Source organism: Mycotypha africana, assembly GCF_025528875.1.
Source record: "Mycotypha africana strain NRRL 2978 chromosome Unknown BDF20scaffold_1, whole genome shotgun sequence".
NCBI lineage: Eukaryota > Fungi > Mucoromycota > Mucoromycetes > Mucorales > Mycotyphaceae > Mycotypha > Mycotypha africana.
Genome location: NW_026515725.1, coordinates 2,856,328 through 2,872,014, shown reverse-complemented (window position 1 = coordinate 2,872,014; position 15,687 = coordinate 2,856,328). Strand labels below are relative to the sequence as shown.

Here is a 15,687-nt window from a genome sequence, read left to right as displayed (position 1 = left end):
CCCAACAGAAAATCCTTTGAACTTTAGCTTATCATTACATCATCTTGGCAGAAAGCAAAAAAATAAAAAAAAAAAATAAAAAAAAAAATAAACGCGTAATATCAAAATAAATCTAAACTTTTCTAGAAATGCTTAGATAGAGCAAATATTATATTCTCACTCCCCTTGTTCCCTCTACTGGTTTTACTTTTATTTTATTTTTATTCCTTCTTTCATTTTCATTCTGTTCATATTAAGCGTTTGAAAAGACTATCTTTACAATAACGAAAATGTCACAACAAGCTACTGCCACCGATACCAAAAAAACGAAAAAGAAGTCCTCTTCTGACAAGAAGAAGAAGGCTTTAGCAAAGCAACAACAGCAACAAGCTCTCCAACAACAACAACAGCAACAATCACCAGCAAAAAAAGATAGTAAAATGCCCAAGCTTCGTCTGGATATTAATCTTGAAGCCGAAGTGTATCTTAAAGCCAAAGCGCACGTAAGTTGAAGTGAATTTAGCAGTAGTCGTTTTTTTTTTCTCTCTATTGAGCTGACTCTCTTGCTGCTTTGAATAGGGTGATGTGACATTGACTTTGCTGTCGTAAGATTCCTCCTTAACTCTCATCTATCCTTTAGCTCCCTTCATACATATTACTCTGTACTATTAGTTTTCGCTGCTCTTATTATTAACCAGTCCGAATTTATAAATATTATCTTGTATAATCTTTATTTATCCGTATTCAGCAATTGTGTAATGATATTCATTGATCCTGAATATAAAAATAAATACCATGTTTATTAAATGAAAAAAAGCAGAAAAGAAAGAATCTTTTTTCTCTGTTCCATTTGCTGTATTTTATGCATAAGCCAGTCAAGTTTACGTTGTATATGTGTAAACGATTTGTTCGATCGTCAAATGGCTGAATATAATATATAATTTATTAAGAATAAAGACGTAAAAAGAATATACAAAAAAATATACATGCTTTTTGAAGGAAAGCAAGTCGTTTAATCACGAGGAATATGGATGCAGAAGGTAATACCGTTCTTTGTTGCCTCTACCTTAACTACAATGTCATCTTTGCCTCCACCATTGCCGATGCTGAATCCCTTGCCACCGCTATCCTCGCCCCCGTGCACAGTGGATTCATCATCGTTGGTGTTATTCGTCCTCTTTTTGTTGTGCTGTGCATCGTGATTATCATCATCATTATTATCGCCAAAGCTGTTGACAAGGTCGTCAAGAGGCAGTTCGAAAGTATGATTCGTACCTTTGCCGTCTTCTGTTTTCTCATATTTTGACTTGATTTGGTCATAAGTATCTTTGACTGTATCTTGAACTGATTCCTTGCTCACTTCGTCATTGTTCTCTTTGGCTTCCTCTTCAAGTTCTGATAATCTTTGCATCAACATGCGATTGTATTCCATGATAGCATTCATAGTCATCATAGCATCATCACTGTTGCCAAACGGATTATCATCCTCATCGTCGTCGTTATCATCATTCAAAGAGTTCTGAGCTTGATTCACTACATTTTTGATTTGATCTTGTAAGTTGCCAAGCAAGTTTTGACCTTCACCAGTAACGCCTTCTGCTATATCTGTCACGTTTTTCTGAACATCGTCAACGGACTCTGTAGCCTTTTCAGGTAAATCTTTAGCTGTATCTACCACATCACCTGCTGTGTCTTGAACACCATCAGCAACATCTCCCACTTTATCGGTGGCCTCATTGGCGACGTCACCTACTTTATCAGTGACACCATCAACAGCACCTGAAGCTGTATCCTGGACACCATCGACTGTGTCGCCCACCTTGTCAGTAACGTCGTCCACTGTATCACCGACTTTGTCTGTCACATCGCCCACGGCATCGCCTGCCTGATCAGTTACTCCATCTACAGAATCTTGCACAGTATCCACAGCACCTTGAGCGGTGTCTTGAATGCCTTCTGCTGCATCACCTACTGTATCAGTCACACCATCAAGAAGTCCTCCTCCCTTTTTCTTATCACCTTTAGAGGATCTTCTCTTCTTGCTGCTGCTATCTCTTTTTTTGGATTTACTACTCCCCTTCACAGGTTCAGTAACATTATCCACTGTATCAGTCACTGAGCCCAGGGTATCACCTAAAAGACCACCACTCTCCTCATCACCAGACGATTTCTTGGATGACCTTTTCTTGGAAGAACCTGATTTCTTTTTACTACCTCCGAGTAGACCAGCCATGTTATATGTCAAATAAATTAAAAAAGGTTAAATAAAGATTGAGCGCTGTAATAATTGAAAGATCAGAAAAGAAAAAAGAATACTATTGTAAAAGCAAGAATGTCTCTATGATTAAAAAAAAAAAAAAGACAGTTCTTTATCAGCACCCCCAAGAAAAAAAAAGAAAGAGATTAGAGTTTTCTACTGTATTATCATACACCACTTTTACGTTGTATCATCGTCATCAAATAATAACCATGCAAACAAAAAAAAAAAAAAGTCCAGTTCCACAAAAAAATAAATTCAGTTACACGCTGGACCCTTTCTTTTTTTCCATTTTCCCAAAAAAAGAAAAAAGAAACCTCAAAAATGATCGTTGCATGAAGTCATTATCAAAAACTATCTAGTACCTCCATTCTAAAAAAAAGGGCCTTGTCTTATTCTTTTTTTTTATTTCTTTCTAAATAAATTATTTCCCTTTTTCCTCAACACAGATTCTCTGATAATTGAACAAAATTAAAGATTCTCGAACTATTCTTTATCGTACCCTATTTGACATCGAAAGCAATGAAGGACCAAGCACGCAAACAACAAGAACAAGCCATGCTCGAAGCCTACCGTAAGAAGCAAGAAGAAGAACAACGCAAAAAGCAACAACAGGCAGAAGAAAAAGAAGGCGATGATGATAACGACAATGATGATGATGAGCCTTCTGAAAAGGACGACGAGAAACCTAAACAAGGAAATGAACAAGAGCCTTCTGATGACAATCAACAGGAAGAAGAAGAAGAAGAAGAAGAAGAAGAAGAAGAAGAAGAAGAAGAAGAAGAAGAAGATGATGATGATGATGACGAAGACGACGAAGACGATGATGATCTAGAAGAACTTTACCAACAAATGATTGGCAAAAAAGTCAGCAAGTCTGGTATGGTCGTTGATCGCAAGACCGGGGCTACTCTAGGCCGTCTTGTTGAAGGCAAACTAAAGCGTGTAGTTAACAAGAAAGTCGGCGAAAATGGTGAAATCAAGAATGATAAAGGCAGAGTTATTGGCCGTGTCGAGCCTATTCCTCAGGATCGTAGTGATGATGACGATGATGATGACGATGAAGAAGAAGACAACGATAACGAGCAAGAGCAAGAATCTACCAAGAAAGGTATTTCTAATTTTTTTTTAGAAAAATGAGATGCAGGTCTTTCCGAATTTCTGGATTTCGGGGTAACTGAAATCTGTTTATTTCCTTTTTTAGACAATGACGCCGATCAGACTGAAGCCAATGATAATGCTGATGAGGATAATACCGCTGCTGACAAGCCTGAGAATGAAGAATCCGCTGAAGAAGAGAATAAAGAAGATGACAACAATGATGAAGAATCCATGGATGAAAAACCCATTGATAACAAAGATAAAACTAAAGCAGCCCCCAAAAATACAGCCAAAGATGCCAAGAACAAATCTAAACAAACTGCTGAAGATGTTAAAGACGAAGCTGACAAAGCTGAAGAGACCGATGCACCTGCTGATGATGCAATAGAGAACGTCGATGACAACGAAGATAATGAAAATGAAGTACACTCCCAAAGCAACTTTGAAGAAGATGAAATTGAAGATAGTAATGAAGAGGATGATGATGATAATGAAAGCACCGACGAAGAGGCAAAAGATTCTGATAAAGACAACGAATATATCAAAAATAAGACTGACGATGCTGCAAAAGTTGCTAAAAAAGGTGCCAAAAGCGCCAAGAATACTGTTGAACAAGTAAAAGACGAAGCCAATAATAACAAGGAAGATGCTGAAGAAGGAGCAGAAGATGATGCCGAACAGATAGACGGTAAAACCAATGAAGCTGGAGATAATGCCAACGATATCAAAGAAGATGCGGAAGAACAGGCTGAAGATGCTTCTGATGAAGCTACCAATAAAGCAAAAAATGCGAAAAAAGAAACTGTTGAGGATGTCGATGACAATGACCAAAAACAAAATGAAGTCGAAGGAAATGAAGAAGGTGAAGACGATAATGAAGAAGAGGAAGAGGAAGAAGAGGAAGAAGGAGAAGAAGAAGGAGATAATGATGAAAGTGAGGAAGAAGAAGAAGACGAAGAAGACGAAGAGGAAGATGAGGGGGAGGATGGCGAAGAAGATGATGACAATGAAGAGAAAGATAATCCTTATGGTACCGTCGATGAAGATTCCCCTGAAGTGCGCAAATCCGGCAAGGTTGTCGATTCCGAAGATAATGTCCTTGGCACTGTGGACAAGAAGGTTGCGCCAAAATTAGCTGGACTCAAGGTTGATAAGGACGGTAACGTCTATAACAAAGAAGGTCATATTGTTGCTAAGGCAAATCTGTATGAAAACGAAAAGAAACCCTTCAACCCTAACGACACTGTGAGCGAAGAATCTCCCGAAGTTCGTAAATCTGGTAAGGTCTTCGATATGGACGACGAACTTGTTGGCTACGTTGACAAGAAGATGGCTCCCAAATGGGCTGGGTTCAAAGTTGATCCTGAAGGTAACGTTATTAACCATGAAGGTGAAATCGTTGGCTCTGCTGATATGATTAAGCCTAAGGAGGAAGACGACGATAAGGAAGAAAAGAATCCTTACCCTAATGATGCCGTGAACGAAAATTCCCCTGAAGTTCGTAAATCTGGTAAGGTCTTTGATATGGACGATGAACTTGTCGGACACGTTGACAAGAGAATGGCTGCCACTTGGGCTGGTTTTAAGGTCGATGAAGAAGGTAACGTTTATGATAACGATGGTCATATTGTTGGAAGGGCCAAAATGGTCGAGCCTGAGCAATCCAAGGAAAAAAAAAAACCCTTCAATCCTAATACGATGGTTGATGAACACTCTCCTACTGTTCGTAAGTCTGGCAAAATCATTGACGAAAATGATAACGTTGTCGGTCATGTCGATAAGACTGCTGCCCGTAGATTTGCTGGTTTCCCTGTTGATGACGATGGCAATATCATAAACGAAGAAGGCCAGACTGTTGGTAAAGCCAAGATGGAGAACCAAAAGTCAGAAGAACAACTTAAAGAAGAACGACAAGAAGAGGAGCAACGCAAAATTGTTGACCAATTAACAAACTGTATCCAGCAATCCTTGGATAAGATTCAACCCATTCTCAAGCAAATTACTGATCATATCGATGACGAAGAATCCAAATCCAAAGATGATCGTGATGAACAGAAATTGGTCGATACCGTCAAGCCTTTGATTGAGCAAGGTTCCTCAATCCTAGAGGAATGTAATGGTGCTATCCGTGGTTTAGATCCTTCTGGCAAGATAGCTAGAGAAGCACAAGCCAAGTCTTCGTCTCGTAAAGCCACACCTGAAGAACATCATCTTGCTGAATTGTTGGCTAAGCTCTCTGGTGATGTCTCCCAAACGATTGATAGAGCAAAGAAAAAGATTAGAAACATGCCCCATGCAAAGAAGGAGCTTAACCCCTTGTGGAACATTTTGCAAAGCCCTCTTTTACAGATTCTATCTGCAGTCGGTCTTTTACTCTCGGGTGTTTTGGGTCTTGTCGGCAATATTTTGAATGGCCTTGGCCTTGGATCAATTATTAACAACCTCCTTGGCGGCATTGGACTGAACAAAATACTTGAAGGTTTTGGTCTCGGTGATGCTTTAAACGGGTTACTTGGAAAGAAAAAGAAGTAGATTGCCTCCTTCTGTTTTCTAATCATTGTTGTATATAGCACTTTTACTATTACTATTACTTATTTACTTTATACTATATGATTTATAGCCTATGTATGTATTATTATTCATTTAAAAAACCTTATCTTGTAATAAAATGCATTTTTTATTTTATAAATTGTTTGCTCAAGAAGGCAAGTGCAATGTTTGATTATCGGCGGCAAAAGGATCTGATTACGTAATACTATATATGTATAAAAAACAGAAGTTTTTGGTCCTCGTCTGTAAGTGAAATAAATTTGTAATCTAAAAACTATTTGTTATTCGCTTCATCGAGTTGTAAGCTGTATTTGCCTTTATATATTTCAGAGCTGTTGACAGTATTCTTTGCATCTGATCTAAACAAACAATTTTGCGGTTCTGTATTCTGCTCACATTAAAATCTTTCTTTTATTTAACACAGAAACCATGAGCATATCAACATATACATATGAATATTTAACAAATTGATCGGTTATTTATGTTCATATTGCTCATTGTTGAGGGGATGAAGGCTTTTATAGTCCTATATCACTATCTTTATAGATTAAACAGGAACCAGATCATTTGTGCCTTTTGAGGATGAGATTATAGAATTATACCGGTTTATAGCGCAAGATTATAGTAAATAAATCAGGCACTACAATTTCATTTACCTTTCCGCGGAAGTTCTACATAAAACCCCAAGTCTCTAGCAGGTGGTTAAAAGGCATACCCCAAAAGAAGATTGACAAAGTACACAGTCGCTGAATTAATCTAGACTCTTCCGATATTGTTGTGAACAGTCAAGTTCACATGGTCTGCAAGTTCGAATTGAACAAATCGTCGTATGCGTTCAAAGATTGACCTTTACCAATAAGGCTTTGTACCACGTACTGAATTGTCAGCGTTACTGACTCATTTGCACACTTTTTTGCTGCTTTTGATCGTTTGCACACACCACATAGAGGCAAACCAAACTATCCTTCCTCAATTACTTATTTTCGTTAATATACTTAACAAGCTTTGAGCGTAATTCAGTTGGCCACATTTTTTACACCTTTTGCATGTTTATGTCATGGCACATAAACCAAATTCGAGAAAACAGAATCAAATTCGCAAGTCAAAATCTAAAGAGAAAAAGCCTTCACCTCATGACGACATCGAGTCGCTGCAAGTTACTTTTTACGAAATTGAATCATGGATAGAAAAAACAACGCCTGTCCTAAATCGCTTAACGAAAGAACTGGATAAAGCATCAACCAATTTTGCAAAGACTAGAAAAGAATTTGAAGATAAAGAACAGCAGCAGCAGCAGCAGCAGCAGCAACAGGCTGACAATGATCAGGAAGCATTAGCAATTGGTGATAATCAACTTCAGCAGCAACAAAGGCAAACTCAGCAACAATTCCGCAGACAACCAAGGAACTGCAGTTTCTCAGTAGAAAACCCTTTAGAATACACAACCGAAGAGCCAACAGTTACATCGGCAATAACAACATCAAATGCTAAACCAATGCAATGGCTCTTATCATTCCAGCCGGGAAATCTACTTCGACTAGATACGAATATCACTAGTGTCGAACAGCTGATTGAAGCTGTTAGGATGATACGATCAATGCAATCCGAGGAGACAACCACTAGTCCCACATTGGATAAAGTCCTTTCATCTTCAAATTTACCCAACAAACCAGATAATGATGATTTAGCATTGGAGATGATTGTATGCTCTTCATCATCATCAGGAAGCTCATCATCGATATTGACAAATTACCAAACAACACAAGATGCGTATGTTGAATACTGGCAATATGCCATTGGTCGACGACCCAAGATATGTTTGGAAAACTACAAGCATTGTCGGATGAATCTGAACGGCTTAACAAAAAATATAACACCCGTAGCGTTAAACTATATTGGACAGGTGTATATGGACTGCTTGCATCCTAAGTTTTGTTCAGATTGGAATACTTTTTGGGATAAATCGGGCAAAAACCCTCAACGAGATCAGGCCTGCATAGACTCTGGTCTAGGTATGTTGTTTTTACACATTATGCGGCATGACAAATTTATTTGTGAGAACTCCCAAGAAATTGCTGGTTTCTACTATGATCGAGCAAGAGAAGAACTAATGGACTTTTTTGATGAGCAGCCCGACTGCGCCTCCATCGAAGCGCTTCTCAATTTATCTATGTTTTGCATTGTTTGCAAGAGATATTCGCAAGCGAAAATTTACATTGGGTTATGTTTAGATATGGTTATAAATTGCAATCTTCATAAAGAAGCCAAAATGCCTCATAATGAAATATTTCTACGTCGCAAGTACTTGAAGCTATTGCTGATTCTCTATTACAATGACTCGACACTATCAGTGTATGTCAATGAACCAGCCTTAATTCGTGATGAAGACCTCAACGTTGACTTTTACGAGCTCATCACCTTGAATAATATGATATCCGAATTACACTCTACTGAAGATAATATTGATAAAGTAGATTTTGACAACAACAAGACGCTTGTAAAAGAGACTTATTTCGTACATACAGTCGAGCTATGCAGACTTACTAAGAAAACAACAATTTTAGTTGAGAACAATGCTTCTTTAAGGCAGCTGGTTGCCCAAGAACGTCTCCTTTTGCAGTGGTTCGAACGGTTGCCGCAAAGTTTTAGAAAAGATAGCTTCAATTATGATAAATACGAACGCATGAAACAGAGAAGAGCTGAAGAGCGTGATCTGATCAGCTCTATGGACGCAGAAGCTCTTGAAGCGCAAGCAGCATTATTACTACGAATTCAATATGAAGCACAATGGATTATTTTGCAGAAGGCAATCATCAACTGTATTCGCCATTCATCACAGTCATCATTCACTTTATTGCCGTTTCTAAAAAATCAAGAGCAGAAATCCATTGCACAAAGTACATCGTCAGCAGAAACGATCGTTAGCATATCAGAGAAAATTACACGATGTTTCGGATGGTGTGTATGTCAACAATTAATCCCAAGTTTATACCATGCCTCAACGGTATTTTGTGGGCAAGCACTCAGGACAAATGATGTGTGTCTAAGAAACAAAGCCACAGCAATGATTCACAGAATCATGAATGTTTTGGGTGCAGGAAGCCTAATTTACGAAGGTTTTCCAGACGATATGTCAGAATGTTTATGTGAATTCCTCAAGGAACATGGCATTCACAATAGTATGGAATGTTTATGTATGTTATCAGACGATAATACAGAACTACTTAAAAGCACAGACAAGATGGAAGAAGATAATACAATAATAAAATATGATAATAGCAATACCCCATTTTCTTTTTCCTAGTTATTCAGCCCTCATCCTCATATCATTGATTCCTCTCTGTATTTATATATTTATCATAGAATCATTTTACTTTTCTTCTATAACTTATGTATCATAAGTAAATTTTTTTATAAATAGCAGATTTTAGACGCGCTAAACTTCCACAATCGGCTGTAAAATGTATATCAAGGATAACATTCTAAGATAAGTTATAAGAAATGTGTTCCATTGAAGGATATGCGAAAGCTATACTTTCCCCGACCCCTTCCTTTTAATGATGCTGATGGTGGATCTTTTCAGTAGCGTTTACAGAGTTGGTTATCATCTATCATAGCAATGGAAGCACCTAAGCACCAGCCAGTTTCTGCATCCTTGATTTTCTTTGCAGTACGAACCAGGCGTTCAGGAGGCACATTATAGCCAACCCTTAGGAGAGCATGGGTATAAGTCAAATCTAAGCAATAGTCGGGTGACTGTTTCAGTACCTTTATGGCCCCAGGTACATGTTGAAATACTTCCACATCATTGCTGCATACGCGATTGGCGAGCTCACCCAATTCGCGCACAGAAAATTGTAATGGCATACCCAAGGGTTGCGTCAGATCGTAAAAGAAAGAAAATACATAAAGTTCATGGTCACTGAATGTTTCTGTTAAGGGAGGTTGATAGACACCATCAAAAGCGCAAGGTGATAAAGGACAAGGCTTCTCTTTACCGAAAATTTTCTCAATGACGCCACGACACATAGCATGACCAGCATTAGTTCCAATCACTTTCACATTCGTAGTTGTATTGTGCGATGTCCATTTGATGGTTTCTGTATAATTTTCAGGCAAACAAGGATGGTATACGCGGCCTGATGCAATAGCATATTCTTCCCTTAGTCTAATTATATCCGATTTGATTTTCTTTCTAGCTTCCTTTAATCCAAATCCAAGGTAAGAGTGCTGATATAAGTTGTACTGTCGATTTCCGTATTTTAATTGATATATATGATCGCCTGGTGCCATTTGTTCGTTGCCAATGGGAAATTGAGGTTCAAACACGATTTGCGTGGAAGCCCCGCCCAAATCGAATGTGGCTGCTGACTTTCCGCCACGACCCACATTTAGATTGCCCAACAAATAATTAACTGTTATCCATGCATAGACTCCTTCATCTTTACCGTCCATAATCTCTACGGCATTTATAGGAAAGGGGTATTTCACCTCCAGTCGATTCTTTACTGCATCGAGAATACGTTGACTCTTCGCTGCTCCCAACAATCGTAAACCTGCTGTTGCTTTGACAGCAATAGGTGTACATTTTTGCATAGATGCGGGTACACTTTCTACAGCAATTTGTAATAAATCTTCTAAAGAATCTGCAGCTGCCTCAGGATCGTTCTCAAATGATGATAAGCCGGGTTCTATCATATGGAAAACTTCATTCTCAAGTTCTGGTTCCTCACGACAAAAGTTGAACTTATAAACGTGGACTCGAGAGCCTGATGAGCCAGCATCAATCATGATTGCGTATTGTACTAGCGGTTTCCCGGGATGAGGGACTGAACAATGATCTGATAGTAGTTCTGGCGGTACTGGTGTTATAAAAGAGTTCATTTTATCATTTAAGTTGGCCAAGCAGAATATATTTTGAATTGTTTTAAAAATGTAGTACCTTGCGTTACATCGTATCTATTCCTTGTTTGATAAGTTGTACTTGGAAAGAACCACCATAATACAATCAGCAACAATAAAACCAAACTACCAGTTATCAAAGTTCGTTTTTTATTCTGAAAAAAAGCTATTGATTTTCTGAAACAACCTTGCTGCTCTTGTTGTTGTAGCTGTTTAATTTGTATCGAGCTCTGTCGCTGATGCGACGAAGATGTCGGTAAGGGTATATATTCGGCTGACAAAACGGTAATGTTGACTGATTGCAGACGTTGTTAAGAAAGAGCGAAGGGCAGGAGTAGCCTTTTTGATTGATTAGGAGATGAGAGAATAGCCAACAAAAGGAATACTTTGTTTGTTCAATAAAAAGGCTGCATTTTTTAGGTCGGCCGTTTCCTGCAAAATACGTCACAGCAACAGTTACACGACAAAAAAGTTAAGCTGAGACTTGTTAGAAGAGTCTTCAGATGCAACAACTCGAAAAAAAAAAAGTATCCAGCACGACCGTTGTTAACTTTTATTCAGCCCATTTTTCTTTTATTTTCCATCTTATAGCTTGCATTCGCCCTTCAGCAAGCGATCAGTGAAATCAGCCTACCTTAAAAAGTGTCAGAAGCTGTTGGATAACATTCCCCCCAAAATAGATACCCATACATTCGTTGCAACCCAAATATAAGTTTTTCTTATCCATGGAATCCGGAAAAACAGCACACTCAAGAGGAGTCAATGTTGCAGCTGTTCCTGGTAATACAAACCAGATGTATATAACTGAGCCTTCGTAATGCAGTTGTTTATTAATTATAATTTAAAAGACTCGCCACTACCTTCAAATCACATATCACAGTGTATTACAGTAGTTGCAAAAGACGGTAGAACTGGGAAAGATGTACGGTTAGATTATATATTTGAAAAAGTCATTGGCAATGGATCATTCGGTGTCGTTTGTCAAGTAAAATTATTACACAACGGTGAGAAAGCAGCTGTCAAAAGAGTTTTGCAAGATAAACGCTTTAAAGTAAATTTACCTAATCAATGAAAAGGCAATGAATCCAACGCTTATGCATGCATCCTTTCCTTTTTTGATGTACAGAACAGAGAATTGGAAATGCTTCGATTGATGAACCATCCAAATATCTGCGGTCTGCGAGCATACTTTTATAACCAAGGGAACAAGGTAGATGCTCTATGACAACTCTGCTTCATCCGAAATATTAACAATTACATAACATTTTTTCTATTGCTCTGGTTCGTAGAGGGATGAAATTTTCTTAAATCTGGTTTTAGAATACGTACCCGAAACTGTTTATAGAGTAGCTCGGCATTATGCAAAGATTCGGCAACCTATACCCATTTTGCAAGTAAAGCTTTACATATACCAGTTGTTCAGAGCATTAGCATATTGTCATAGCATTGGTATATGTCATCGAGATATAAAGCCTCAAAATTTGTTACTTCATCCAATTTCTGGAGTGCTTAAATTATGTGATTTTGGCAGCGCGAAAATATTGAATTCTGGTGATTCTAACGTATCTTATATATGCTCCCGTTATTATCGTGCGCCAGAGCTTATATTTGGTGCAGCCAACTATACGACGAAAATCGATATATGGTCTGCTGGCTGCGTGATGGGAGAACTTTTGCTGGGCCAACCACTATTTCCGGGTGAAAGTGGAGTTGATCAATTGATAGAAATTATAAAGGTCTTAGGAACTCCCACAAGAGATCAGATATTAACAATGAACCCAAATTATGAAAACCACAATTTCCCGTTAGTCAAGCCTCATCCATTGACTAAGGTACAATTGCTCAGATAGCAGTGCACATTTAACATTTAAGGGCTATTAACAGACTATCGAATTCTGTGATAGATTTTCAGGATAAGGACGCCGCCCGAAGCTATTGATCTAATGTCAAGAATATTACAATACGATTCTATACTGAGGCCAACAGCCAGCGAAGCTTTGATACATCCTTTCTTCGACGAATTACGGAATCCTGATACGAAGATGCCTACTGGAAGAGAGTTGCCGCCATTATTTGATTTTTCCATCGAGGGTAAAGAATTAAGGATGATCAACAGGAAAGTAAATCGACCGACTAACAATGTCATTATTTTCATTCATGTAGAATTATCTATTCAACCCTCTTTCATCCATAAACTTGTGCCACCTCATTGCCATGCAGAACTTGCCTCTAGAGGAATTTATATCAATAACATTAATACCAACGGCCGCTGATAATTCTCAAAGGAATAAAAAACTGTAATCAACTTTTGGCTGATCTTTAATTTTTCTGAAATAGTAAGCAGTCCTGAAATTGACTGTTTTTTTTCTCTTTGTTCTGAAAAAGTTGTAAAAAGCCAGAAAAAAATAGCTTAATTTTTTGATAACTCGCATTATATACTGGAAAAGTGTATAAAAAAAAATGTCAAAACGTCAAGCTGATCAGGCCGATTTGAGAAACCAGGCTAAGGCACCCGCCTTTGGAAATGGCGCTTCTAGGCACGATGCTGAAGCAAAGAATGAAATGGGTGATTTTGAAGATGCCTGGGAAGACGAAATGGAGGAAGAAGAAATTGTCGAAAGTAGTAATATGGAGGAAGAATTAGAAGGGGGAAGCGATGGTAAACATACATTTTGCATAACGAGATAGAGGATTCAGCTTAAATACATACTGACGAAATTACCTTGCATAATATAGGCATGGAAGTCGACGAAAAAGATGAGGAAGAACAGGATAAAGATTTGAATGTTTATTTGCCCGGTCAACCTTTGGCAGAAGGAGAAGTTTTGGAAGCAGACCCTTCTGTTTATGTTATGCTTCACAACTTGGATGTTCGACTTCCGTTCTTAAGTTTTGACATTTTGGAAGATAAATTGGGCGAAGAAAGAAGAAATGTATGCTTAATACATTTGATAAAGATGAAGAAGGTTGAGAAGTGACATTCTAACAACTAGTATTATTCTTTCAGTATCCTGCTACTGCTTATGTTGCAGCTGGTACTTCTATGCCTGGCGATAGGAATAACGAAGTTTTGGTTATGAAGTTGTCGAACTTACATAAAACTCAACAAGAAGGTAACAATACCCGAGTACACGGTGCAGTCAAAAAGAATTGTAAGCAGTGACATTAAACCTATGCTTCCATTTTTCCAGACTCTGACGATGATGACGATCCAGATGCATTGGATGAAGATCCTGTGCTTGAATATCGATCGATGCCTCATAACGGCTGCGTTAATCGTTTGAGAGTTATGCCACAGCAACAGGAAAAACATATTGCTGCAACATGGGCAGAGACCGGCAAAGTCCATATCTGGGATTTAACATCATCAATGGAAAGTCTAGAGACACCAGGTGCGCCTACGAATACGTCTCAGAAACCTTTGGTTACTATTAACAATCACGGTCGCGAAGAAGGTTATGCTATGGACTGGTCCGCTTTAGATGCTGGTCGGTAAGTGTCATTATTATTTTTGTTTGAGGAAACGCTGGTATACTTTGAACATCAGTTGATAATGACAATTAATTCTGCATAGTCTTTTGACCGGCGACAATATGGGCCGTATTTTCCATACAACTTTATCACCCACAGGCGTGAATACAGATAATGTCGCATTTAAAGAACATAAGTCATCAGTCGAGGATCTACAATGGTCACCTACAGAAAGAAACGTTTTTGCCTCATGTTCGTCTGATCAAACTGTTAAGATTTGGGATACACGTAATAAGAAACGTTCAGCGGTAGGCGTACACGCCTCACATTCTGATGTCAATGTTATTACATGGAATAAGAAGGCATCATATTTAATGGCTAGTGGACATGATGATGGTGTATTTAGTGTTTGGGATCTTCGTACATTCAAGGGTGGAAACTCACAACCTACACCAGTTGCTACATTCAAATGGCATAACGCACCTATCACGTCTATCGAATGGCACCCTACGGAAGAATCCGTTTTAGCAGTTTCTGGTGCAGATAATCAGTTGACACTTTGGGATTTATCCGTAGAGCCTGATACTGAACAAGAAGGTCGTTTAATGAATGCAGGTGGTGTTGAAGTACCACCTCAACTGTTATTCGTTCATCAAGGCCAAGAAGATATTAAAGAATTACATTTCCATAGACAAATACCTGGCTGTGTTATCAGTACAGCAAGTACTGGTATGAATATCTTCAAAACCATTAGCATTTAGATTTTTTTTTTTCCCCACTTTATACTTCTAATTATACACCCTTTTCTCGTTATATTTTTATTGTATTTTTGCTCAGACTGATAATGTAATATTTGTTTGGTTTTTTTAAATTCGGATTAACATTGAGATCTGCAATGATTCATAAGATAAGGTTGCTTCATACCAAACAGTTTTTTGAGTACAAATTGAAAGAAAAGAAGGCGAAAACAGTTAGATAACTTGGCACATTAACCCAATCAGCAAAGAATGAAATGATGTGACAGACTTCAATATACAATGATGTCGAGTTAATTCTTTAACATGAAAGATTGAAGGTTTTAGAACTGAAACGCTTTTGGTAGATGTCGATGTTCTACTTGATATTGATTGGAAATTTGTATAATTTTGCGCGCAGACCAGCCATTACAGACAAAATCATTCTTACCACAACGCGAAGATATACAAAGATCATACATGTCTAACTTCATATGCCTTTCTCTAATAATTTACAACTTGAAAATATTTTTCGTTTTCGTGCAATATGTTTACTACTTCAATCATCGTGAATATGATAAAGCGCATTGTGCTCGTTAAAAAGTGCAAAACAGGGATTTTTTTTTTTTTGGGCAACTGTGTATCTGTGCATCTGTGCAACCTATCATTGAGATTGGCATAGTTGATAAAGAG

The 15,687-nt window shown here is 38.0% G+C and overlaps 7 protein-coding genes across 7 annotated transcripts; 5 read left to right on the top strand and 2 right to left on the bottom strand.

The window, feature by feature from the left end:
• The first annotated feature begins 117 nt into the window (after window positions 1-117).
• BDF20DRAFT_997625 (uncharacterized protein) lies at window positions 118-800 on the top strand. Its single transcript, XM_053085443.1, has 2 exons — window positions 118-482; window positions 559-800. The coding sequence occupies exons 1-2, from the start codon at window positions 270-272 to the stop codon at window positions 586-588; spliced, it is 243 nt and encodes an 80-aa protein (XP_052941091.1). The 5' UTR covers window positions 118-269; the 3' UTR covers window positions 589-800.
• BDF20DRAFT_846740 (uncharacterized protein) lies at window positions 801-2,445 on the bottom strand. The gene has a single exon (XM_053079759.1). It carries the CDS (start codon window positions 2,210-2,212, stop codon window positions 992-994), a length of 1,221 nt encoding a protein of 406 aa, XP_052941090.1. The 5' UTR covers window positions 2,213-2,445; the 3' UTR covers window positions 801-991.
• A 523-nt stretch (window positions 2,446-2,968) lies between these two features.
• BDF20DRAFT_968158 (uncharacterized protein) lies at window positions 2,969-6,052 on the top strand. The gene is made up of 2 exons (XM_053084994.1): window positions 2,969-3,347; window positions 3,441-6,052. The coding sequence occupies exons 1-2, from the start codon at window positions 3,089-3,091 to the stop codon at window positions 5,867-5,869; spliced, it is 2,688 nt and encodes an 895-aa protein (XP_052941089.1). The 5' UTR covers window positions 2,969-3,088; the 3' UTR covers window positions 5,870-6,052.
• Window positions 6,053-6,944: 892 nt separating this feature from the next.
• BDF20DRAFT_811489 (uncharacterized protein) lies at window positions 6,945-9,191 on the top strand (the record flags this gene model as incomplete). The annotated part of the gene is made up of 3 exons (XM_053076696.1): window positions 6,945-7,230; window positions 7,348-7,509; window positions 7,612-9,191. The coding sequence occupies 3 exons, from the start codon at window positions 6,945-6,947 to the stop codon at window positions 9,189-9,191; spliced, it is 2,028 nt and encodes a 675-aa protein (XP_052941088.1).
• A 275-nt stretch (window positions 9,192-9,466) lies between these two features.
• BDF20DRAFT_811519 (nucleoside phosphatase GDA1/CD39) lies at window positions 9,467-10,678 on the bottom strand (the record flags this gene model as incomplete). The annotated part of the gene is made up of 1 exon (XM_053076700.1): window positions 9,467-10,678. The coding sequence occupies one exon, from the start codon at window positions 10,676-10,678 to the stop codon at window positions 9,467-9,469; it is 1,212 nt and encodes a 403-aa protein (XP_052941087.1).
• A 619-nt stretch (window positions 10,679-11,297) lies between these two features.
• Window positions 11,298-13,102, top strand: BDF20DRAFT_846732 (kinase-like domain-containing protein). Its single transcript, XM_053079758.1, has 5 exons — window positions 11,298-11,840; window positions 11,916-11,999; window positions 12,079-12,621; window positions 12,694-12,880; window positions 12,953-13,102. Exons 1-5 carry the CDS (start codon window positions 11,607-11,609, stop codon window positions 13,060-13,062), a joined length of 1,158 nt encoding a protein of 385 aa, XP_052941086.1. The 5' UTR covers window positions 11,298-11,606; the 3' UTR covers window positions 13,063-13,102.
• Window positions 13,063-15,183, top strand: BDF20DRAFT_846727 (WD40-repeat-containing domain protein). Its single transcript, XM_053079757.1, has 6 exons — window positions 13,063-13,086; window positions 13,175-13,448; window positions 13,526-13,722; window positions 13,797-13,902; window positions 13,981-14,281; window positions 14,364-15,183. Exons 2-6 carry the CDS (start codon window positions 13,250-13,252, stop codon window positions 15,019-15,021), a joined length of 1,461 nt encoding a protein of 486 aa, XP_052941085.1. The 5' UTR covers window positions 13,063-13,086; window positions 13,175-13,249; the 3' UTR covers window positions 15,022-15,183.
• Window positions 15,184-15,687: the final 504 nt, after the last annotated feature.